Genomic DNA, 26,155 nt, shown 5'->3' on the forward strand with positions numbered 1-26,155 from the left:
CAGCTGTGTGTCTAATACAAGGCATGTCATGGCATATAACACCGAATCATGGAACTGCTCTTGTGTCTCAGATGAGAAAGTGTATATTTTTTTGAGAAAAATCTGGAAAAGCATGGAGTAGAAGTCCTTGAGATGGGCCTTTGGAAGTGGGCACAGTTTTCACAGGTGGAGATGACGGGTGGGTCACACCAAGAAGAAGGGTGGGGGAGGGAAAAAGCATTAAAGCAAGAATATAATGTACTCATTTACATAACAGCTAATAATTCATTCTGTTTGGAGTATGGTGGCATGGGAGATAGCATTGAAAAGAAATTGCTCGTTTTTTTTTTTTGTTGTTGTTCTTCCTGCTTCTGGCTACTTCTCTGATATCTTCATTTATTCTTTCTTTTCTTGGACCCTAAAGTGTATGTGTTCCATAGGATTTTTTTTTCTTCTTTTTCTTTTTTTAATTTTAAGAGCAGTTTAGGTTTACAACAAAATTGAGAAGGAGACACAGAGATTTCCCGTATCCAGTCCTACCCACACACACTGGGTGCATTCTCTTTCTTTGTTAGCATCACCTACCAGACTGGTCTGGTACATTTTTAACCAAGGACTAACCTATGCTGATATGTTGTAATCACTCAAAGTCCAGAGTTGTCCTTAGGGTTTGTTTTTGGTGTTGCATATTCTCTGGGTTTGGACAAATATATAATGACATGGACTCACCATTAAAATATCATACTGGGTATCTTCACTACCCTAGACCTTCTCGGTCTTTACTGTTTCAGGCATTTCTTCTGTTCTTTCTCTGTTTCTTCTCCTGGCACTCCCATTACACGTATGTTATACTTTTTTGGAGTTGTTTCACAGTCCTCGGATCCTCTGTTCTGGTTTTTTTCAGTCTTTTTGCTGTTTGGTTTTCTGGGTTTCTATTGATATATCTATCTGCTGGGGCAGAGAGTTTTTCTCCAGCTGTGCCTAGTCTACTGATAGGCCCATCAAAAGAATTCTTTTTTTTTTTTAATTTTTTTAAATTTATTTATGATAGTCACACACAGAGAGAGAGAGAGATGCAGAGACACAGGCAGAGGGAGAAGCAGGCTCCATGCACCGGGAGCCCGACGTGGGATTCGATTCCGGGTCTCCAGATCGCGCCCTGGGCCAAAGGCAGGCGCCAAACCGCTGTGCCACCCAGGGATCCCAGCCATCAAAAGAATTCTTAATTTGTGTTCCACTGCTCTGTAGTATCTCTTTCTGGTTCTTTCTTAGGATTTCCATCTCTGCTTATATTGCTTATCCATTCTTATATATGGTCTACTTTACTAGAATCCTCAGCGTATTAATCTTGATTGTTTTAAATACCTCATCTGATCAGTCCCTACTATGTCTGGTTTTGATGCTTGTTCTGTCTCTTCAAATGGTATCTTTTGCCTTCTGGTATGCCTTGTCATTTTTTCTCTAGAGCTAGAGCTAAACATGGTGTATGAGGTAAAAAAAAACTGCTGTAAATAGGCCTGTAGTAAGATGGGGGGGGGGTGTTCTGTAGTCTCATGATTACGTTCCAGTCTTTTAGTGAACCTATGGTTCTGGACTGTGACCTTCACAAGTATTTCTCAGTTTTGGTCTTTTTCTTTTCCCTTAGGTGAGACAGGATGGCTAGAGTGAGTTGGAGTTGGGTATTACTCTTTTCCCTCTGGAGGGCTAGAGCCTGGTAGGATTGAGTTTTGAGCCTCGTCCGTTAGGCTCTGGTAATACCCCTGCAGGTTGGGCTCTGGTTAACTAGTTCCCCCTGAGGGTGGGCCTGGTTAAGAGGAACAGAGTGCTCTGGAGAAAAATCTTACAATAGGATTATATCCCAGTGAACCCATTCTAAGTTGAAAATATCATTAGTTGGGCAGCCCGGGTGGCTCAGCAGTTTAGCACCTTCTTTACTCCGGAGTGTGATCCTGGAGACCCAGGATAGAGTCCCACGTCGGGCTCCCTGCATGGAGCCTGCTTCTCCCTCTGCCTGTGTCTCTGCGCCCCTCTCTCCCTCTCTCTCTCTCTCTCTCTCTCTTTCTCTCTCTCTCTCTCTGAGTCTCTCATGAATAAGTAAATAAAATCTTTTTAAAAAAATCATTAGTTGAACATGCCTTTAATAGACTTAACTTATTTCAGCTGTGTTCTGAACACTGACGTTAGCATGGAGTTGATCACACCTTGAGAAGTACTACTATAGTCTACAACATATAGTCTAGACTTTTTTTTTTAAAAGATTTTATTTATTCATGAAAGAGAGAGAGAAAGAAAGAGAGAGGCAGAGACACAGGCAGAGGGAGAAGCAGGCTCCCTGCAGGAAGCCTGATGTGGGACTCGATCCCAGGACCCTGGGATCAAGCCCTGAGCCAAAGGCAGACGCTCAACCACTGAGCCACCCAGGTGTCCAGCCTAGACTTCTTAATTTGGCATTTAAGTCCTTTTATAGTCTGGGCATAATCTATCCTTCTAGCCATTGTCATTTACTCTGCAGCTGCTTGATACACTCTTTACTCTTCCCAAAGTGAACTGCTGACAGATTGCTCTTTGTACATATCTGTATTTTCATGCCCGGAGAGGCCTTTCACTCATGATTTCTCTAATTCTCTTCCTTTCCCATTTTGCATGTTCTATCTATCTTATAAGATTAGTTTTAATATTTAGCTGAAATGGAACTTCATCCATATAAAGCTTCCCTGTTTATTTTTGTGTTTTCTTCCATCATTCTTCAAAGCCAGAAAAATCCCTTGCTTTGCTTTCTAGTTTAGCTTGATCCTATTTCCATTTCATTTCCTATGTCAGCCAGCTCTGTGTTTTACTTGTCTCACCTTAGTTATATAGCATATGTGTGTGGTGATAGAGGGAACTTGAACTCCTTCAGTAGGCTATCACTAGGAGGCCCAGCAAGCCAGTGTTCCTGGAATACCAGTATAGGATTGTCCTATTCAGAGAAGTGGGTTACAGGGATTCTAGCCACTAGCGGGGACAGAAGGAGTGACAGTGGCCAGGCATTTCAGCTTTGTGAAGGCATTTGGCATGCCAGGGGCTGCACGCACCTGCCCATGCCTGCCCCACCACCACCACTGTGGTGCCCAAGAGGAAGGTCATCTCTGCTGAGGGGGCAATAAAGGAGGAGCCAAGAGGAGGGTCAGCAAGGTTGTCATCTAAACCTGCTTCTGCAGAAGTGGAAGCCAATCCAAAAATGGCAGCAGGAAAGGATAAATCTTCAGTTAAAAAAGTGCAAATTAAAAAAAAAGTGCAAATAAAAGGGAAAATGGACACAAAGAGGAAAAAGGCTGAAGAGGCTCATGAAGACAAGACTTACCTACAGAAAACAGAGAAACTAAAAATGAGGAGAGTCTGCCTCTGATGCAGCAGGAGAGAAAGAAGCCAAGTTTGCTTAATATCATATGCCATGTCTTATCAGTAGTCTCTCTCTCCCTTCTTATACAATCCAGAGGAATATTTTTATCAGCTGTTTTGTAAATACATTTTTTTCGTAGCTCTAGAAATATTTTTAAGGAGAGACTCCCACCTTATCCCATTTTTTATGAGTAAGTGCTTTTTTAAGAAGTAAAATCATTTCTTAGTTGTTCATTTTTTGGTACAGCAAGAAAATATTGGGATATTGGGTATGGGAGGCTTTGATTGTCTTGGGTGTCAGCCTGGCATTCTGTAGATAGGGGTAGTCTTTATATACTAGAACACAAAGCATACTAAGTGGCAGTTTGAAGTCTGCTGTGAGTGTAATATATCTTAAACATTTTATTTTATTTTATTTTTTTTAAATTTTTATTTATTTATGATAGTCACATAGAATGAGAGAGAGAGGCAGAGACACAGGCAGAGGGAGAAACAGGCTCCATGCACCGGGAGCCCGACGTGGGATTCGACCCCAGGTCTCCAGGATCGCGCCCTGGGCCAAAGGCAGGCGCCAAACCGCTGCACCACCCAGAGATCCCTATCTTAAACATTTTAAATTACTTCTGTTCCTGTGTTGCTTTTGGTAAAATTGTTTCCTCAAGAAAGCTGCTCCTTGATCTTGGCTCTCCCTGTCTGAATTTTGTATACTCTGTAACATCTTTGGCTGTAGTGTAGTCCAGTTTTCCTAGTAACTTTGTTAATGTGCTGTGATAGATTAAAATTCCAGTATGTAGTGTGTATGATACTGAATTGTGAATTTGTGGGACTTAACTGTGTAACATCATACAATATTTGAAGATATTTGTGCTTGATATCCTGTTAAGGAAAATTTACAGATTTTAAGCTGGAAAGTCACTGGAATAACTGCTTAGAAAAGAATTGCAAGGTGTGATTTTTTTTTTTTTTAGGATTTTGGTACATACATGAAGAACTGTGTAGAAATGGAAATGCCTTTGTACTAACAAAAAATAAGCAACTAATAAAATCTCAATTGTGACAAAACTAAACCACCAAAAACACAAAGTAATTGGTTATAGTAATTTTTTTTTAAAGATTCATTCATTCATTCATTCATTCATTCATTCATTCATTCATGATAGACATAGAGAGGGAGAGAGAGGCAGAGACACAGGCAAAGGGAGAAGCAGGCTCCATGCTGGGAGCCCAACATGGGACTCGATTCCAGGACTCCAGGATCACACCGTGGGCCAAAGGCAGGCGCTGAACCGCTAAGCCACCCAGGGATCCCTGGTTATAGTTATAACCTTGAGTCTCAGTAATGGAAGTTTTTTAAATCTTCTACCCTGAAAAACCAAAAAAATGATAAAAAGACATTTGCAAAGTATAATATGTGGCAAATTAGTGTAATCTCTTAGAGGTTGGCTTAGTGATCATAAGAGATGAGCAGTATTAGAATAAATAATATCTTTTTAATGAATAAAATTGTGTCCATAAAAGGTCATGAGTTTCTTGAAATTCTTGATGGTTTAAATATTTGAGGTATATTTTACATTCAATTCAGTACAGAAGTTTTAGCTATACAGTTTCATGAATTTTGACAAAGGTACATACCCATATATCTTCCACCTGCCTCAATTGTGATATAGAAGATTTTGGTCTTCAGATTTTGAAACTGTTAATTTCTTTTGTAGAAGATAGTGAAGAGAATTCTTTGTGTTGTATAAAATCTATTAAGTATAATTGGTCAGTAATTTTCCTTTACTTTCCCATTGTTAGTTAATTTCCCATACTTTGTGGTATGCTTAACGTCTTATCCAATGATGTGATAACTAACCAGAGATCTTAGGATTGGGGTGGGGAAGTTTTTCTCCTCTCCTTGTCAGAGGTCGTATAGGGCCCCTGGGGATGTTCATCTACCTTCAGTTTTGGCTATAAACTATATATTCTCTCCTGTTACTGTTGATTTGTGCTCCGTTACTTGTTGGTTTGTGCTCCTTGCAAAAGTGAATTCTTCTACTTGAGCCCTCCACCTCGTCTCTCATCTCCCCTTGGCAACTCCAGGACAATACTTCAGCAATTTTCCATTTTCTGCTGGATCGTTCCCATCTGATGCAAACCTGCCATTGTTTTCCCACATCATAAACATAATAGTATAAAAACTTCTCCTGTTTCTCCCTTTGGTTATGGTGCCATTACTTTGTCCTTTTCCAACAAGTTCCCTCCAAAGGATTTGTATACTGTTTTTCTCATCTCGTTCTTTCTTGAACTCCCTTAAGCTTTTGCCTCTGTTATTCCTCCAGAATTGTTCTTACCCTGCTCAGATTTCCATCTGGTATTATTTTCCTTCTGCTTACAGGGTTTTTAAAAACATTTCTGGCAGTACAGGACTTCCTGTGATAAACTCTTACTGTTTGTATGTCCAAAAAAGTTTTTATTTTGCCTTCATTTTTGGAGGATGTTTTTGCTAGGTAAGAGTTGTAGGTTAATGGTTTTTTTCTTTCATGTTTTAATATGCTTCCCTCATGAGTGGTTTCTGGATTGTATTGTTGTCTGACAAAAATTCTGCTGTCCCTTATATCTGTTCCTCTGTATCTTTTGTGTCTTTTATCTCCCCTCTCTCACCCAGTTGCTTTTAGATGACTCTCTTTATCCCTGGTCTTAAGCCATTTGATTCTGATGTAAATTGGTGCAGTGTTCTTTGTGTTTCTTATCTTGAGGTATATTGATCTTCTGGGATCTGTGGGTTTATAATCTTAATAAAATTTGGAAAAATTTTGGTCATTCTTCAAGTATATATTTTTTTGTCACTCCCTCTTGGGCTCCTTATGTACACCAATTACACTTATGTTAGGCTACTTGACATTGTCCCACAGTTCACTCTCTGATTTGAATAGTTTCTCATGCTTGTTGTATTTAAGTTTGCTGATATTTCCATCTGTCATGTTTATTATTAATCTCATTTAGTGTATTTTTCATCTCAGTCACTGCAGTTTTAATGTTTAGAATTTTGATTTGGGTCTTTAAAAAAAAACCACTTCAGTCCTTCATGTCTCCATTAACATGCTCTGTATTTATTCTGACTTCTTAAATAGGTAGAATATAGCTATGATAACTTTTAATGCCTTTGTTCATTAATTCTCTCACCTTTTCAATTGGTTTGAATTGGTTTTGATTGACTTTTCTCTTAGTTGTTGGTTGTTTTTTCTGTATCTTCACGTACCTGGCAATTTTTCATTTGGTGTTAGACATTGTGGGTTTTACCTTGTTGGGTACTGAATATTTTGTATACATTGTATTCTTAAGCTTTATTCTAGGGAATGGTTAGGTTATGTGGAAACCGTTTAATTCCACTGGCTTGTATTTATAAGCTTTTTGGGGGGCAGAATCAATGTATAGTCTGGTGTTAGTATTCCTCAGTATTTCCTAGGGCAAAACCCTTCTTAGTATTTTACTTGAGGATCTACAAATTAGGTTTTCCATTCTGTCTTGTTGGAGCAAGCACTATTCCCTGTCATGTGTAATCTTCAGGGATTTTTTTCCTCTCAATTTTTTGTGTGTCTTTTTCCCTTGGCTCCTGTGGCTTCCTTCCATGCAAGGGCTGATCGGTAGTCACTAAAGACTACCGAACAGAGCAGGACCCTAAGGAGGTCGTTATTACATTTATTGTGGGTAAATGGGGTTTTTGATGTTGGAAGCTTAGGGAATGGGTTAAGGTCTGATATAGAACTGTAGGAACTGGGCAAAAGTGTAAAGTTAGGCTGTGTTAAGGTGAAGAAACTGTTCAAATCAGTTTGGAGTTTTCTTTTGTATAGAATTTTAATGTTTGAAAAAGAAAATACTTGAATTTAGGATTTGAAGAACTTTTTCTCAGATGTTAAATGATTTACCTTTTTCATTCTTAATTCCATGAAAACATATTCCAGTTTGCCTGTGTTCTCTTATGTTTTTGTGTGTCATCATCCATCGTAGACGATAAGATCAGAGTTATTAAGACAAATATCTTAGTAGTAGCCCGTCCGTATCTCTGCATTGTTACAGCATTTTATGTGATGGGTGTCAAGCAAGATTTGATATTATTGCAGTTAGATAAGTGATTATCAGTGGTGTTTTGTCGCGCCTCAAAGTTATCTTCCACCACTTCAAGAAATGATACAGTGTTCATGTAAAGGCAAAGATTTAACTCCTTATTTTAAAAAAAGAAACAATTTACACAAAATAGCTGATGTTATTGAGTGTTTACTACATACCAAGCACTCTTCTTTACACTTCATATGAAATAAGTCACTTAATCTTCACAACCCTTTGATATATGATTATTACCATTTGCTGTTCAGAAAACTGAAGCAGAGAGGAAAGTAGTTTATTAAGGTCATACAGCAAATAGAACATTTGAAATATTCATGGTCTGAAGGTTGAGGCTGTGCTTTCCACCACTATGCTCAGTTTTGGGATGAAGAAACATGGGCAATTCATGCTTTATTATTAGCATGGTGTCATTTCTTAGAATTTGGGAATCAGTGCATTTTTCAAGACATCCAGGTTAGGATAGTGGTGTGAATAGTGGTGAAGGATTTAAATTTTGGAATTCTTTAAAATTTACTTTGGTATTTTGTTCCTAAATCACTATATCAAATTGAAGAAATTGTCAACCCTCCCTTAGCCTTAGCTTTTTCATCTGTACAAGTGTGGATAATAGTACTCCTTTCTGGTTATGCATTCTTTCCCCTGAGACATTATACTAAGCTATTTTAGTATTATTTTCAAGACAGGAAGACCCTGCAGTTTTTTTCCAGGAACCCATTTGCTTTAGCTGACTCACATATCAGACCTTGGACACTGTGTTGTTTTGATGACAGGTGTCCTTTGGGAAAATCTCTGCCTACATTGTCAGTGAAAAGGTTGTGGTTTTCTTCTTCATCTCTGTGTTATGTATTTTGTTTCACAATGTCTAAAACGGTAGTTTTAAAAGTATTGGAAAATTGTAGCTCTGTAAATGTCTGATATTTTCCAAAATGTATATTAACTTAACGTCTAGTCAGGGTGAAACTAATTTACTCAGGCTTTAAAGTTCAACTGCAATAACAACTGAAATTATTATTATTTTTTTAAGGTTTTTTTTTAATTTTTATTTATGATAGTCACACACACACACACAGAGAGAGAAAGAGAGAAAGAGAGAGAGGCAGAGACATAGGCAGAGGGAGAAGCAGGCTCCATGCACCGGGAGCCCGACGTGGGATTCGATCCCGGGTCTCCAGGATCACGCCCTAGGCCAAAGGCAGGCGCCAGACTGCTGCGCCACCCAGGGATCCCCAAAATTATTTTTATTGTCTAGCACTTCTATGTACTAAGTATGAATTTTTAGTTTAATCTTCTTCATAACCATATGTGGTGGGTAATTTTATTTTCCTGCCTGTACAAAGGAGAAATGTGAGGCTAAAAAGAATACAAGTAGGGGAGTCAGATTTTGAGTATAGTCTCTCACACTCCACCATCTGAGTGCTTATTAACTCTGATGATAAATCACTTCTCCTTGGGTATTGAGATCTTAAAATTGTATATTTAAAAATAAAAGGGGAAACACCTATGTATCATTGTTACGTCACGGAAATCAGGACAAGAATTGTGTAGCTCAGGCCTCCGGAGGAACTGAAACTGGAAGTCACCAAGAATCTAGGCACTTCCTGGTACCATTTCTTTCTCTCTCTGTTCTCTTTCATTATTTTCTGTCTCTGTGTTTTGGCTTCCTCTGTACGTGGTCTTGACTGTTCATAAAATGGTACCTTCAATACCAGCTTCCTTATCACCTTGAACCATCACCAAGTGACCCAGCCTTTCTTTTATGGTCTGAATTGCATTTTCTTGTGAAATAGAATCCTCTCATCCTGGTCATGATCTGGATTGTTTTCTTCTGGGTCAAGTGTCCATCCTTTAGTCACATAGCTGTGGCAATGGTGATAAATTGAGCAGGGATGATTGAACACATTCAGAGATGTACACTAATGTTGGTAGGGAGAGAGCCCTAAAATGTGTCTGTATCAGTTTCTATTAAACACCGTCATAAAAATAACACAAATACAAAATACAAAATATAAATGCAGATATAAAAAATGAAAGAGGAAATATATAGCATCACAAATATAAAATATAAATACAGAATACAAAATAATATATATGTTAGAGATACAAGGAATTGAAATCAGCTTGTCATCTAAAAGCTAACTTCCTGAAACTAGGTATATATATTTAAAAGAACCATCTGTGTGATTGTTTTTGAGAAGAATAGTCAGTAGTCATTTATTTGAGTACTTCTGTATTTGTATTGTCATTCAGCCTTTCCTATAGTAGGTATAACTAGGTACATATTTGGACATGTTTACCAAGGAACTCTATGTTATTTGTAGTACATTACTTGAGGATTTACCTCCTAGAATTTCACATTGTTTTCCAATTCACTCATTTCAACAAGAAGGATTTGTCATTTTCTCATGCATTTTCAATTACTGGTGACTTTTTAAAATTTCTATAGCCTGCCTCATTTCTATAATTTGCAGTTTCCTGTGAAGTTTTAGAAAAGTCTGAACAGTCAGAATAGTCAGTAGGAAACACTGGAAAGAGGGTTAAATGGAAGCTGATGAGTTTTAGTGTATCTGGTTCAGTTAAAATTTTTCCAACCTAGTTTCTTTCTTTTAAGATTTTATTTATTTGGCAGAAAGAGAGCACAAGCCGAGGGAGCAACAGGCACAGAGATAGGAAGAAGCAGACTCTCCACTGAGCAGGGAACCTGATGTGGGGCTGGATCCCAGGACCTGGGATTATACCCTGAGCCAAAGGCAGAGGCTTAACCAGCTGAGCCACCCAGGCATTCCTTCTAACTTAGTTTCAACATAGAGTAATTCTCGTGCTTTCTAGTCACATTTGTGATCAAAATGTTGAAGATATATGAGATACAGAATATGCTTCAATGTGGTTTGTTATGAATTGTGTTATCTTGGGATCATGTTTTAAAACCGAAGCATATATTATTTTTAAAGGTAATTTCAGGGAAAATACAATTCTGTGCTTTTGTTTTGACCCAACCTTCTTGGGACCCAGGTAATTCTTTTATATTAAATGAGTTCTAGGTAATCTTCCTGAGCTTTTTTCTTAATTGCCCTTTTTTTGATATCTTAATTCTTTTATTTTGTTAAGCATATATTTGGGCAGATATCTACACGCTCATCCTAGACTTTCTAAAATAGCTCAGTAGCTAGAATGCCTCATCTAGGCTATATATGGAAATTAACTTTATTTTCTGAAACACATTGATCCTAAAGTCACAAAACTCTACTTTTAGGTTCTTTGTGTTCATGTAGTGAAGAGAATTTCCTAGGACTTTTTTTTCTTTTCTCATGTATCACAAATATGAAACAGTTGCCATTTGTTCCAACTGACTGGACCATTTCCAAGGCAGGCTTCCTCCCTGCTTTTTTCGTCATCCTGCTTTTCATTCTAGAATTTCTCTCTAGCTCTTGAATCTTTTCCAAGCTAAGGGGCAGTTTCTGAACATCTCAGTGACAGTGATTTTTCCAGGTATATCTACTGGATTCTGAAGGTATCAGAAAGAACAAAGAGGAATGGACAGAAATAGGAAATCAGAAAAATATGAAATAGAGGGGTGTTGGAGCAATGAAGCAGGCCACTTTAAAAATAACTATTAAGAAGGGTATTTAGAAAAAAAGAGTGAGGCACTATTTAGAATAGCAAAATAAAAAAAATAGAATAACAAAATATATGAACACTAGAATAGACCTTGTTACTGCTTTTCAAAGTGTCTATGGTGAAGGATCAGAGTTTTCATTTCCAGTTCATTATAGATGGGGCCTACATATAGTAAGTACATTTATCACATGCTTGGGTCAGATTCTTTAAAAATTTCTAATTGCTAGAAAGGTTTCTAAATGGCTTCTCTCCATTTCTGTCCATATTGTAGACTGGTATCAGTTTGCTGACCAACACCAGTCTCATGACCATGTATTGAGAAGTGTGTTAATCCTAAAACATCGTTTTTTCATTTTGTGGCTAAGGTTATTAAATCTCAGAAAAGTGAAGTGATTTCTCAATATTATACAGCTATTTAAAAATTTTTTTTAGCAGAAAATGACAGCAAAATTTAGCCTTCGAAAATGATGTTCATTGTTAGTATATTAAAATCAGAAAAACATGCCTCTGGTGTTCGGAACTGTAGGGAATATTCACTTTCTCCATTATGGATTTCTGAAATACTCTTGTGTGATCTTATATTTTTGAAATCAGAAAAAATCAATAAAGATATTAAGTAAACTAATAGCAAAACAAAAATCAGAGATGAGATAGAAAAAGCATAATAATTTAAAAACCTAAAAAAAATAATTTAAAAACCTATTTGTTTTATAGAATTAGAATAATGAGTTTATATGGGGAAAGTGTCAAGAGATCAGCCTGAAAATACTGTTGGGGATAGGATTGGAAAATGGTATATAAACCATAAAAGGAGTTTACTTCTCCTTCTTCCAAATAAAAAGCAAGCTACTTTTTATTTGTGAGACAGTGGGGAGCATCTGAAGGATTTTATATAATGAATACAGAGCAGGTTGGTTTTTAGGAAAGAAAATTTTAGTCCATTTTCTCTATTTTAAAGTAATAATAGTAGAGGATCTACTTGGGTTTCACAAAATACTTTAGTTCTGAACACTGTAGTCAAAAGCCTCTCAACTGTAATAGCTTCTCAGGTAGAAGAACACAAATAATGAGGCAGTGATTGAGGTTAGTATTTATTGTATTTTTGAGACACCTCTGTCCCTAAGTGCAAGTATTATATATGTTATATATAATATGCTGTTAATCATAATATACTTAGCTCTGCTTTTGTTATTTTTTCAACCTTGGGCAAATTATTTTACTTCTTTGGGTCTTGGTTTTCTCATCTATAAAATGGAGATAGATAATATAGAATTGTCATGAAGTTAAGAATGTATGTGTGTGTGTAGATATAGATATTGTAATATAGGATAGAACCTGGTAAATAATGAGCATTAAATAGATACTTTTATTGTTGTTGTTATGGTTAGTAGTAGAAGACATTTTATTAAATACATTTTATAAACATGTAAGGATAATATGAGTATAAAATCCCAAAAATGTACCAATAATTATCTGAAAATTACCATCCACTGGATTTCAAAATTTTGTTTCTGAGTTTACAGAGATTGTAAAATGGTGAATTTAAGTTTAGTTAATTTAGTGTTTTCTCTTTCATAGTTTATCAGAGAAGATATGAAATATAAAGATGCTACTAATAAACACAGCCATCTGCACAGAGAAGATAAGCATATAACTGTTGAGGATTTATGGAAACGATGGAAAACATCAGAAGGTAAGACTGTGAACCGAATCCTTCCCCTGCTCGTCTGCCCTGCTTAGCCACTGTTAACTCACTAATTGCATACGATTTTGTGAAAAAATCAAAATAACATTTTTATTGAGGATATTTATATTTTAGTAAATAATTTTTTCACTTTTGACTTTGAAAAATTATTTTTATCTTTCTTAACAATTCATTAAGGGTCAGCCTGTTTTCAGATAATTTGATACCTTATACTGTAAGAAGTAAGATCATGCATGTCTGATAGCTTGAGGTTGTGGAGCTTTGCTTCAGCTGTTAAGTAACATTATTATAAAGGATTTATCAAATAAACATGGATTCCAAAGTTGTTTTGTCAGTTATCGCGAATAGTCCTAAAGTCTTCAGAAGGCAAAGAACTTTTAAGCTTTTCCTGAAATAAATTTATGAAGTCTTCTATTAGTTGCATGATAAAGCTCTATAATTTATATTTTACCACTTTTCTGCCTTCAGATCCTCAAGCTGTCTCACAGTAATTGCTTAAGGCAGGAAAAGTGTGTGACCTAAAATCTCAACTTGATCCCTAATACTAGAAAGCTACAAAAAAAAAAAAAAAAAAGGAAGTCTGTTACGCTGCTTCTTATTTTATTTTCGAGTAACAAAGTCCACCAAATGTTGTTTTCGTATTGTTTTTATGTTTCTATTCTTTTACCAGTCAAACATTTATGTTGTATATATTTTCCTCTGCAACTTTGAATAATGAAAGGAAAGGAGAGGAAGATGGGACAGACTACCGCATAGGAGGATAAAGACATCATAAAGTTTACTAGACTGGCTATGGTAAAATTTGGAAATGGGAAAATACAGAAAACTATCCCATCAATGCTCAGTTATTTTTATTAATGTACAAGAAAGTTTATAGCTTGCTTACATTTTTCTTCTTACTTTTTAACAGAGGCATCTGTTAAAATACACTGGGAAGAAGAAAAAAGGAAAAAAATACTTAAATGAAAGATACATACACTTAAAAATCTGTCTCTCCATTTCCCTGCCCCATACCATTTTTAAGTAATAGGAATTTGGGTAGTACTAGGAATGAAAGAACATAAATTTCATTTGGGAGAAAGTGCTAGAATGGTGGAAAACTGAGAAAAACTTAATCCACTTACAGGTATGCCTTGGAGATACTGCACATACCACCACAATAAATCAAATATCGCAGTGAAGCAGGTCAAAGAAGTTTTCTGGTTTCCCAGTGCATCTAAAAGTTCTGTTTATGTTATACTGTATTCTATGAAGTGTGCGATAGCATAATGTCTAAAAAAAATGATGTGTCTACTTTAATTATAAAATACCTCATTGCTAAAAAATGCTAATCATCATCTGAGCTTTCAGCAAGTTGTAATTTTTCTGCGGGTGGAGGTCTTGCCTCTGTGTTGTGGCTGCTGGCTGATCAGGGTGCTGCTTGCTGAAGGTTGGGGTGGCTGTGGCAAGTTCTTAAAATAGGACAATGAGGTTTGCCACATTGATTGATTCTTCCTTTTGTGAGCAATTTCTTTGTAGCCTGCAGTGCTTTTAGATAGCATTTTACACATTGGAGAACTTTTGTCATAATTGCAAACCCTGCCCCTGCTTTATCAACCAGGTGTATGTAATATTTCTAAATCCTTTGTTGTCATTTCAATAGTCCTTACCGTGTTTTTACCAAGAGTAGATTCCATCTCGGGAAACCACTTTTTCTGGTCATGTGTAAGAGGTAATTCCCATCCTTTCAAGTTTTATCGTGAAGCAGCAGCAATCCAGTCCCTTCTTCAGGCCCCACGTCTCATCCTCATTCTCTTGGCTTTTCCACCACATCTGCAGCTACTTCTCCACTGAAGTCTTGAACCCCTCAATGTCATCCATTAGAGTCAGAATCACCTTCTTCCAAACTCCTGTTAATGTAGAACCTTCTTCCCATGAATCACAAATGTTCTTAATGGCATTTAGAGTGGTGAATCCTTTCCTGAAGGGTTTTAATTTACTTCTTCCCCAGATCCATCAGAGGCATCACTATCTATGGCAGCTCTAGCCTTATAAAAATGTATTTCTTAAACAATAAAACTTGAAAGCAGAAATTATTCCTTGATATAAGGAATATCCCTTGATATATATCCTTGATATATATCCCTTGATATATCATGGGCTGTTGAATGGATGTTGTGTTAGTTAGCAGGCATGAGAACAACATTAATCTCATGGTTCAATCTCCGTCAGAGCTCTTGGGTGACCAGGTGCATCGTGAGTGAGTGGTAATATTTTGAAAGGAATTTTTTTTTTTTTCTGAGCAGCAGAACAGTGGGCTTAAAATATTCAGTGAACTATGTTGTAAACAGATGTGTTGTCATCAAGGGTTTGTTGTTCCATTTATAGATCCCAGGCAGGGTACATTTAGCATAATTCTTCAGGGCCCGGGGATTTTCATAATGGTAAATGAGCATTGCCTTTAAATTCACCAGTTTCATTAGCCCCTAACAAAAGAATCAGCCTGTTCTTTGAAGCTTTGAAGCCAGGCATTGATTTCTCTTCTCTAGCTGCAAAAGTCCCAGATGGCATCTTCCAATATAAGGCTGTTTCATCTGCACTGAATATCTGTTGTTTAGTGGAGCAGCTTTTATTACTTATTTTCTGGATAACTTGCTGCGGCTTCTGTATTAGCACTTGCTGCTCTACCTTGTGCTTTTATGTTATGGAGATGATTTCTTAAACCACATGACCTAACCTCTGTTAGCTTCAGGTTTTCCTTCTAGGGCTTCCTTACCTCTTAGTCTTCACAGCATTGAAGAGAGTTAAGGTCTTGTTCCAGGTTAGGCTTTGGCTTAAGGGAACATCGTGGTTGGTTTGATCTTCTATCCGCACCACTAAAACTTACCCCATATCAATAATAAGACTGTTTCTTTTTCTTATCATTTGTGTGTTCACTGGAGTAGCATTTTTAATTTTTTTCAAGAGCTTTGCTTTCCATTGACCACTTGGCCGACTGGCGCAAGAGACCTAGCTTTCAGCCTGTCTCGGCTTTTGACATGCCTTCCTCTCTAGGCTTGATCATTTTTAGCTTTCGATTTCAAGTGAGAGCCTTATCATTCTTCCTTTCACTTGAACACTCAGAGAATATATTGTAGGGTCATTAATTGACCTAATATCAGTATTGTTGCATCTCGGGAATAGGCCCCAGGAGAGGGAGAGTGGGGGGAGTAGCCAGTTGATGGAGCAGTCAGAACACACACAACAATTATTAATTAAGTTTTTCATTGTAAAAAGATTAGCAATTGCCAGGGGTTAGGGTGGATGGAGGGGTGAAAAGGCAGCGCATAGAGGATTTTTAGGGCAGTGAAACTATTCTGTATGAAACTCTTATGGTAGATACATGTCATTACGTGTTTGTCCATACCATAGAACGTATAGCACGGAGTGAACCCCGGCATAAACTGTGCATATTGGATGGTGATGTGTGAGCATAGGTTCATCAGCTGTAAGAAATGTACCACTCTGGTGCGGGATGTTGATAATTAAGGAGGTCATCTAGGTGTGGAGTAGGGGGCATATGGGAAATCTCCCTACTTTCCATTCAGTTTTGCTGTGAACTAAAACTGCTCTCAAAAACAAAATTGAGTAGAAAATATTTTAAAATCACAGAGTAAAAATAAAGAAAATCAAGTTTGTCATCCTCTGTGGGTGCTGTTTGGCACCCCAGAATAGTGACAGTAATAACAGAGAGATCGTTAATCACCATAACAAATATAATAATCACGAGAAAGTTTGAAACATTTTGAGAAGTAGGAAAATGTGGCACAGAGACATCAAGTGAACAAATGCTATTGGACACATGGTGCTGTTGACTTTCTTGGTGCAGGGTTGCCACAGACCTTCAGTGTGTAGAAGGCAGCGTCTGCGCCGTATTAGTGAAGTGCAGTAAATAGAAGTGAGCTCAAACAAGCTATGGCTGCATATGAAATCTCTCTGCAGTGTGGAGGCATTGCTAAAGCCATTAGAAAGCCGTTACAGTGTCTGTTGCTACTAGTATATTTTAGATTTTGGATATGTGATAATTTGAGTGGAACCCACTTAACTGTGTTTGAATGAAGGAAAAAAGACCTGATCACTTGTTATCTACCACCTGTTGTGCTTCCACCCTGGTTCAGCTCCCATCTCTTGCCTGGGTAATTGTAGTAGCTGCCTCATGGTCTCCCTGTGTATGCTTGTGCTCTGCTGCATTCGGGACTTCACTTAGCAGAGTAATCTGTTTAAAATACAAATCAGATTTTCTCCCTGCCCTGTGGTGGCTCAGAGTAAAAGCTAATATCTTTATAGAGATCTTTAAGCCTCTACATGATCCGCCCTCCCCTACTGCCTCTTCTCTTCCCTGTTGGGTCCTGCCAGTCTCTGTCACTCACGGTGCTCTATCCTAGCTGGACTCCTTGCTGTGCCACAACTGCAGGACCACAGATGTTCCCATGGACCCTCTGTGAGGCCCACCCTCACTATTCTATTTAAGACCACAGATCACACTCCTGTCTCCCCACTTGTACCCTTATATTTTGGCAGTCCTCTCTCACTTACTCAGCTTCACATTTTCTTTTTCCCATATCATGTGTCATCTTCTAAGATATCGTATAATTATTTGTTATGTTGGTCTCCTTTCTTACTCCTGCCTGTGAGAAAGGCAGCCTCGGAGAGCAGGGGTTCTTTGTTTATTTTATTAATGTATCCAAACTCGATGGGGACTCTGTCCTTAAACTCAGTTTTGGTTTCTGACCCTAGGGATTTTGGTGAGATCTTTTGTGATCTGTGAGCATGTTTTGTGTTGTTTTGTTTTGGTTTAAAGCCTTTCCAAGTTAGGGTAACCTTTTAGATTTCTTTTTCCTTGGGCTTTCACCTTAATTTCCACCCCCTAAGATTTTGCCATCATGATGGTGAGATTTCCCCGAGTCACCAGAGTTGGCCTAAATTACATACTGTAGGCTTTTTTTTCTCCAAACCCTGGTCTCTCACATCACCTCCTAGGGGAGTAGCACGTGGGAGGAGTAGCTTTAGGGTTCCTACTAACACAGCTGCATGGGAGGAGAGAGAAATGAGTAAAACCTCTCCTAGCTGGTTTAGAGTGACCTAATTGATTTTCTCAGTCCATGTGAGACATTTATTATTTATAAACGGTCATGTAAAGACAAGGTATTGTTGCTAGATCAGTGGTTTTTAAATCATAGCCTGACAAGCCCCAGGTACCCTGGAGGTATCTCAGGGACAGGGCAGGCTGAATATGCAGGAATCTGCTTTTATCTGGTGTATTTTGTTTCTGTTTAAGATTTTTGTTAGGAAACAAAAAGCGATTCCTCTGAAAAGGTTTGGAAACTGCTGGTATAGAGATTAGAATGTATCTCTATCAATAATATGTAATTCAAGGTTGTTTAGTTGAATGTCCTACAAACTCACACACTGGTGTGCATGCACGCCTGCATACACTTACAAATATGCAGAATAACACTGTGCCCATTGTCGCTGTGTCTCCAGTGCCTAGCGCAGTGCCTTATTTACTTTGATATTCCGTAAATATTGTTGAATGAATGAATGTATCCTACTTGGTAGGCATTGGCTACTCAGTAATTGAGTTCATGTAATACTTTTCAGTTCATCTCATCTAATACAATGAGATATATGCATTCTTGAAAAAGCTATGTTTTGTAAAATTACAGAGTTTATGGGAAAAATGGGATTGAAGCAGGCTACTCAAAACCTATGCAGCTTTGTAACCAATGGTCTAATAGTACTAATAAAAATACTAGCACAAGTTCAGAAGATGTTGTTAAATTCCTAGTAAGTTAATACAGTAGTGGGTATGGGCCTTTACCTTAAACAAGTCGGTCAAGATACCTTCATGGAAGGAGAGGTTATATAGGGTTGAGGTTGCCAAATTATGCAAAGGCGGAGCACACAAATTTGAGAACTGAGCCATAAGCTTTGCCAAGACAGACAGTGGCCAAGTTGGGCTGAGAGGAAGGAGCGTGAGCAGACAGCATGTTCATAGTCTGCTGTTTTGGATGTTTTTGCAGCCATTTGCTGTTACTTGGTGGTATAAAATGATGACATGTGGGGAAAAATCACACTTGAAATGACAGACTTTTAGATTTTATTGTTATGATCCTTGTTTACCAGTTGCGCATAAGGTAATTCATGACACAGAAGCACCTATAGCAGAACAGGTTGTATCTATGTTGCAGTGTGTAGGCTATTGGATGGTGGGTATTCATGATGAATTAAATGTATCTGTAGGCTCTAAGGAGTAAATAGCTGAGTAGGAAAGACTAAAATACTTGGAATAAATGTGAAGTGTACAATAATAGGAGTAAGTGTAGGATATGGAGGAAGCTCACTGGAAGGGGTAGTTAACACTCTGGTAGGATTATAACACAGACCGTGGTGTTTGTGATAGGCTGTGAGGATTGACCAGGAGTTCTGGAAGGGGATGAGGAGAAGGACCATAAATGGGGGCCCCTCATGGCTCCTTCAGGTACCTGAATTTGCTGGAAGTGGAAGTGGCGTGCTATAGGAAGTGTGTGTAGGCTTTCAAGCTGTATGAATTTAAATCCCAGTCCTTGGGCAGCCCGGGTGGCCCAGCGGTTTAACGCCTCCTTCAGCCCGGGGTGTGATCCTGGAGACCCGGGATCGAGTCCCATGTTGGGCTCCCTGCACGGAGCCTGTTTCTCCCTTTGCTTGTGTCTCTGTCTCTCATGATTAAATAAATAGTCTTTTTTAAAAAATAAATAAATCCCAGTCCTTCTATTTATGAGCATTAAGACATTGGGCACATTGGGATCCCTGGGTGGCGCAGCGGTTTAGCGCCTGCCTTTGGCCCAGGGCGCGATCCTGGAGACCCGGGATCGAATCCCACGTCGGGCTCCCGGTGCATGGAGCCTGCTTCTCCCTCTGCCTATGTCTCTGCCTCTCTCTCTCTCTCTCTGTGTGACTATCATAAATAAATAAAAATTAAAAAAAAAAGACATTGGGCACATTTTAAAATTCCCTTTATAAAATGCAGTTTTTATGTGACATAAATAAGTAATGTAGTAAAAGTGCTTGGCACAATTCCTGCCATCATCTGGTGGGCACTTGGTAAACGTTGACTTGTCCTTGTAATAATGCTGAGTAAACTACAAAGCTTTGCTGTACTGAAGGGTTTTGATTCAGTCTCAATTTTTATAAGTAAAATGAGCAGATATACCAGGCTAAATACTTACCATTGTAGTATCGGATTCTCTGAAGGATGAAATAGATCTAAGATTTTTTTTTATGGAGTTGTCAACTGGGGAAAAGTAAAATTGTGTTATACAGAAATTGATCCTGATCTCACTTAGAAGCGTTTTAGTGTCACCTGAAATGTACTATTTTTGTTTGTGTGGAGAATACTTGGTCAGTTTGCATGTGGCAGCAGTCCAATGCAAATGAAAGCCATTTTATAAACTAGTACTGGATTTCAGATAGATTTTAATAAACTGGATAAATTGTTAGAGTTACTGAATGCAGTTAAAGAGTAGCCTAATGAAGGAAAATGTAGGTAGAAAATTATTGGTTATGTATAAGTTTTAAGCACCATAATAGATTAAAAAAAACCTAAGTAATTACTGTTTTTAAAAATGGTAGCTCATTGGGTTAAATAATTATTATAACATGACAACCATGAGGTAATTTTTCCATCCTGTTCAGCATGGGTCTTACCTTACCTAAGGTCACTGTGTGATTTTGGGCTTTACAAATTGAATAGACATTTGGAAATTTTGCAGAAGGTTTAATTTAATTTTTTTGGGGGGGGTGATTAGAAATTTAAAGGAACTGAAACTGTCTGAGAGAAGTATAGGCATTTAAATAATGGTTGTTTTCAAGTATATGTAAATCCTAGTTAGAGAGAAATGACCAAAAGTATTTTCTTTCTGTTTAGGAAAGCAAAAATGTAAATTGACATAAAAGGATTTATAAAGGAAAAAGCATGCCTTTGGCCCAGGGCACAATCCTGGGGTCCTGGGATCGAGTCCCGCGTCGGGCTCCTGGCATCTGCTTCTCCCTCCTCCTGTGTCTCTGCCTCTCCCTCTCCCCCCCTCTCAAATAAATAAACAAATAAATTAAATAAATAAACAAACAAATCTTTAAAAAAAATAAATAAAATGAGTAAATGAATACATGTAATTCCAGACTTAAATTCTGAATTCCTTAAGCACAGTTTATAAATCAGAAATACAATAGTTTTTTTGGTCTATGTAAGATAAGACTATTACTGTTTTAATATTTGTCTTTTGCTATTACATGTAATGCTTAACCTTTCTATGTCTTAGTTTTGTCATCTGCTAAATGAGGGTAAAAATTGTGTACTGCATCAGATTGTTGAAGATGAAATGAATTTGTATATCTAAAGTGCTTAGAACAGCACCTGGCACATAACAAGTGCTTATTGACCATTCATTGTTACCGTTTTTGTAAGATGGATGTGAATGTGGCACATGTGGGGATTTGGAGACTGATACAGTTGGAAGAGGTGTCTGAATTGGGGAATCATAGAAAATAGGGTCAATCAGAGGGAGACCAGCTTGGTGAGCCTTGAAGTTTAAACCTGATGAGCTGCTCTAGGAGTGTTAAGTAAGATCCCACTCATGAACCAGTGCTTAACCATTTGGTGGTTCTGCCTATAGCAGTGTATTAAGGAAGCTTGATCTGTGTCTGATCTCAGTAATAAAGAAGGATATTATCGTAGAAATTAGTAGTTACCAATATTCACTAAGTCTGTGGGAGGTGGTAGCGTATTTTAGCATTTTTACCATCATCGCATTAAATATTAGGAGCTGTTACAGCTACAGCTTCCTGTTTTGGAAAGCCTTATAATATAGAACAGTTAAGGAAGATGAATTCACTTAGGAAGACCAGCTTTAAGTTTAATATAATGTGTAATTCTGAGAAATATTTTAAAGGAAGACTTGAATCAACTTTTTTTCCTTTTTTCAGAATGAATCCCATTTTCTTTTTCTTCCTTGTGAATTTAGACTCATTGGACTTGGGGAGAATCATTTAACTGATTCATATAGGGCACATATTTTAGTAAATATTTATTATGACCAAAACATCATTGTAGTTACAAAGATACACAGATGAAGAATAGGTTTTCTGTCTTCCACCTGTCTATAGTCTATTATCGGAGAAAGATCTGTTAGCATGTAATGAAAGAATGTGGCATGGTCAAGTATGTAGTAGGCTCTGTGGGGTAAGAGGATAAGATGTATGTTGGTCTCCCTGCAGAGGGCAGGTGAGGCCAGAGGACTTAGTTACATGAAGGGACATTTATTTACCTTTCATCTCTTGCCACTCCTTCACTGGGAGGCAGTCTGCTGGAGTAATTGCTTTCAAGATATTTGTAGTCAATATAGCACATTTTAAAAACACAGGCTCTTGATATGCTTCAAATGCTTGTGCTGGTTTATTAACTCAGATTTTTAACACTTTTCAACTTTTATATGATACTTTTGGTTCCAGGAGAAGCTGTTGTTAGCTATCTAGAAAGGTACTGGGTTTTCATTGTCTTCAAGAAAGCAGTTTATAACAAGGGAATGCCTGTTCTTCAGGTGGAGTCCAGTTTCAGAATGACAAATGTCATCATTTGTACTACTAACAAAAGTCTTTTGTACTCATAGTGTCTTGTGTGTGGAGACTAGGTGACACAAACATATTGCCATTTACTCTATCAACCAACTTTTAAGTGTGCTTATTAACATGGGGTTTTGTTAGAGGAGTAGCATGAATATTACTTGATCAGTTTGCAGAATACTGTTCTGTGTTAATAGAATTGATTTTCGTACTTTGCATAAGGTGTCCTTTTTAAAATAATCAAATAGCCTTCTTTTATAAAATTATCTACAGGAGTTCAAAGCACTCGCAGTAAGTTTCTGATCTTATTTCATCAGTATCTTATGTTAGCATTTCAGTCTCCCTGTTTCCTTCATTTCATATCTAATTGGGCTGTTTCATTGATTATTATTTTCATTTTCTTTTTTCCTGCTTCTCTTCCTCTTTTACTTCAAGATAGTATTTAGGATCATTGTATATACTGATTTGCTAGGATTAATTATGCCTTTTTATCCTCCGGAAGATACTTCACTTTGAGACAGCTGTGTCTTTTATACTTCTGTTGATTTTATTCTGAAATAGAGACCACCTCTTAGAATAGGATGCAGAGACCAATTGCCTGTCACATCTCTCTGTACTTTGGGTTCTAGAAATTTGGCAATTTCTATTCTTTGGGAACTCATGAAATAGATATGTTGTGAGCCTAATTTTTTCTCAGATAACAAATTTTCCAGTATGTAATTCATCGTATGAAATTTAAGGAAGTGCTATTCTAAAATTGTTTGTAAATTTGCCTTATTATGGTTTTTTATGCACGTGAATTATTCTACATTTCTCCTCTGCTATGTTCACAGACTCAAGGGATACCTCAAGTTTGGAGTACAGTAACAGAACCTTCTGCAGAAGGTAAAAATGAGGGCTGTCCACTTTTCACTGTGATGGACTATTTAGAAAACAGTAGCCTTTCTTAAACATCTCACTGTTTTTTTTCTTCCTTTTTCCCAACAGTTGGGAATCAATTTTATATAGATTTGTGTTAAATTTTGCGTTACCATTCCTTGGTTTGGGAAGTGGGTGGGTAGGATGGACTCTGGTTACAGCTTTGTATGTTAAGATGTATATTATTGCAGGAGAGTAACTGTATTAAATTCTACTTTAAGTGGAACAAAATTTATTCTGGTTCTTTTGGATAAGGGACTTGTTTGTTGATAGTAGTATTCTCCTCTTCAGAGATGGTCAATTGTACAAAAATCTTTTCTTTTTTTTTTTTTTCTTTTCTTTTCTTCAAACAAGTCTTTGTTTACTTGGGTCGTCTTTGCTATTCTACTGAATATTTGCAATTTAGAAGCAGTTATAGAAATAATGCAAATTATAAATACAATGAAAATAAAATTTTCAAAGATATTAAATAACCATTTCAATTGGAATATGAACATGACTTATTTCTGAGAACTAAGCTAAACATTTTTATAATTCTGGATCATATATGTATGTATATTATATTAAATATATAAATATATGGCTCAGAGAAAATGAATGATAAAAAATAGGGTAAATCAAATAGTATGTGTGTCATACTTAAATACTTCTCACTATGTGGATGGTTACTCTATCTAAATAGAGTATGAGTACAAATAAAGCTTATTTTCTGATTGTCTCATCTGGTTAAGATGCTCTTCAGTAAGAGAGGCTTCATGAGCATTCTTCTGCCATCTGACCAGTCTTGTTTCTGTTTCTGTTAGTGTGAATTCTTCCAGGATGTTGAAAATCGTAGACCATTTGATACTTTTGCTTTAGAGTATTTAAAATCAACTGCTTACTTAAGTTATTAGTTTAAAATTAAGAGTCTAAATCAATCTGGCAAAATGAAATAATAAATGTCAGTCCCTTTGAAGTGAATTAAGTTTTTACTTCTATCATCAATTCTTTTCCTTACCATGTAATCAGGTTAAAACAAAGTATAAAACAAGTGTATATCAGTAGGAGCTTATGCTTGCTTAAGGGTTGTGTTCTTAAAATTAAGAACAGAGAGTTGGTCATTCACTCTCATAAAGGTGTAATAGTTAAAGTCATATGACTTGAGAGCTCAGTAAGAGAAGGGAAAGAGAACAGTCCCTTGGGAGTACTACTAATAAGGCAAAAGCAGAAGATTAGCTAATGAAATAAGTAATGGCCGTCAGAAACCTGGTAGATGAATCAGGAAGGAACAATGTCTTGAAAGTCTAGAAAGGAAAGTTTTCAGTTTTCTATAATTGAGGACATAGTCTATTGCAAAGTATTTGTTGAAAGCCCTCACAAAGAATTTTTTTTTTAAGGTCTCTGTAATAGGAACAGATATACTCTTGAGATAATTTATGCTTATTTTGTGAACCTTGTGACTGATTTTGTTTTGTCCTTTGCTTTTTGTAGCTGTTTTTAAGGGTCTCATTTATATTTTGTGTACACTCTTAATTTTATTTCCCTGTTCCATTGTCATCTTTTATATTATTCTTTTTATATTACGTGAATCTTTGTAAATCATTTCTTCTCCCTCCCTTCCTTCCTTAGTAGGGAGTAGAGAGAGATGAAAAGTGACTAATAGTTCTGACATAGAGAAATATGATGTATTGGGAAAAACCCGTTAGAGTTGGTGAGAAGAAAATCATTAACCTTCAAGAATCAATTTAAACATTGATATGGGGAATTGAATCCCAAACATGCACAAAATAAGTGTTAAAAAAGATTTAAGTGGAAGTCACCTGAATGTGCATCAGTGGGTAAATGGACAAAGAAAATGGGACATATATATTCAGTGGAATATTATTCAGCCTTAAAAAGAAGGAAATTCTTTTTAAAGATTTATTCATGAGAGACACACAGAGAGAGAGGCACAGACTCAGGCAGAGGGAGAAGCAGGCTTTATGCAGAGAGCCCGATGCGGAACTTGATCCCAGGTCTCCAGGATCACACGCTGAGCTAAAGGCGGCGCTAAACCATTGAGTCACCGGGGCTGCCCAGGAAATCCTGATACATGTTACAACATGAATGAAACTTGAGGACATTGTGATGAGTGAAATAAGCCAGTCACAAAAGGACATATCCTATATGATTCCATTTATATGAGTTGCCTAGAGTGGTCAGGGTTATAGGACATAACCTAGAATGGTGGTTGCCAGGAGATAGGGAGAGGTGAATGGGGCGTTAAGGTCAGTGGGTACAGAGTTTCAGTTTTGTAAGATGAGAAGAGTTCTGCAGTTGGATGATGGTGATGGTTGCAGGACAATATGAATACTTAGTACTATTGAACTGTACACTTAAAAATGGTTAAGATGGTAGCTTTTATGTTATATGTATTTTTACCTCAATAAAAAATTATCTGAGAGAGTAAGTAGATAAGAAGTAGAGAAATGGTGGGCAACCCTCTATTTAAGGTATAGGCAAGAAAATGGAGGGAAATTGAATAGCAGTTACAAATGACTAGTATGATCAAGTGAAAGATTTTCTTAACTGGTAGATTTGACTGTGCTCAAATAAACAGGGAAGCTACTCTACCAATATTTTTAAAAGTTAGACATTTTTTAAAAGTTTCAATTCAGGAAGTACTTTGTTCAAAAATACTATGTATAAGGGTTAGTAATTGAGATTACACCTTATTACATTATTTAATGTTAGCATTTATTTTTCTCCATAAATAATTGTGTTGGTTTATGGATTGAAAAGATATTGTTAGCTAATAAAAGATGAATTTAAGCTCAGACAGGCTTGTTAACAGAATTGCTTGCTGATACTCAAAGT

The 26,155-nt window shown here is 37.0% G+C and overlaps 1 protein-coding gene and 1 pseudogene across 2 annotated transcripts in view; both read left to right on the forward strand.

Moving 5' to 3' along the window:
• Positions 1-26,155, forward strand: part of STIM2 (stromal interaction molecule 2) — a 140,522-nt gene that overhangs the window by 70,852 nt on the left and 43,515 nt on the right. For both annotated transcript variants that reach the window (XM_055326599.1, XM_055326600.1), the window contains exon 3: positions 12,661-12,775. In XM_055326599.1, the coding sequence (XP_055182574.1) occupies positions 12,661-12,775 (115 nt within the window). The remainder of the gene's footprint in view (positions 1-12,660; positions 12,776-26,155) is intronic.
• Positions 1,459-3,401, forward strand: LOC129510531 (non-histone chromosomal protein HMG-14-like; annotated as a pseudogene).

Source organism: Nyctereutes procyonoides, unplaced genomic scaffold (genome assembly GCF_905146905.1).
Source record: "Nyctereutes procyonoides isolate TBG_1078 unplaced genomic scaffold, NYPRO_anot_genome, whole genome shotgun sequence".
In the NCBI taxonomy this organism is placed as follows: Eukaryota; Metazoa; Chordata; class Mammalia; order Carnivora; family Canidae; genus Nyctereutes; species Nyctereutes procyonoides.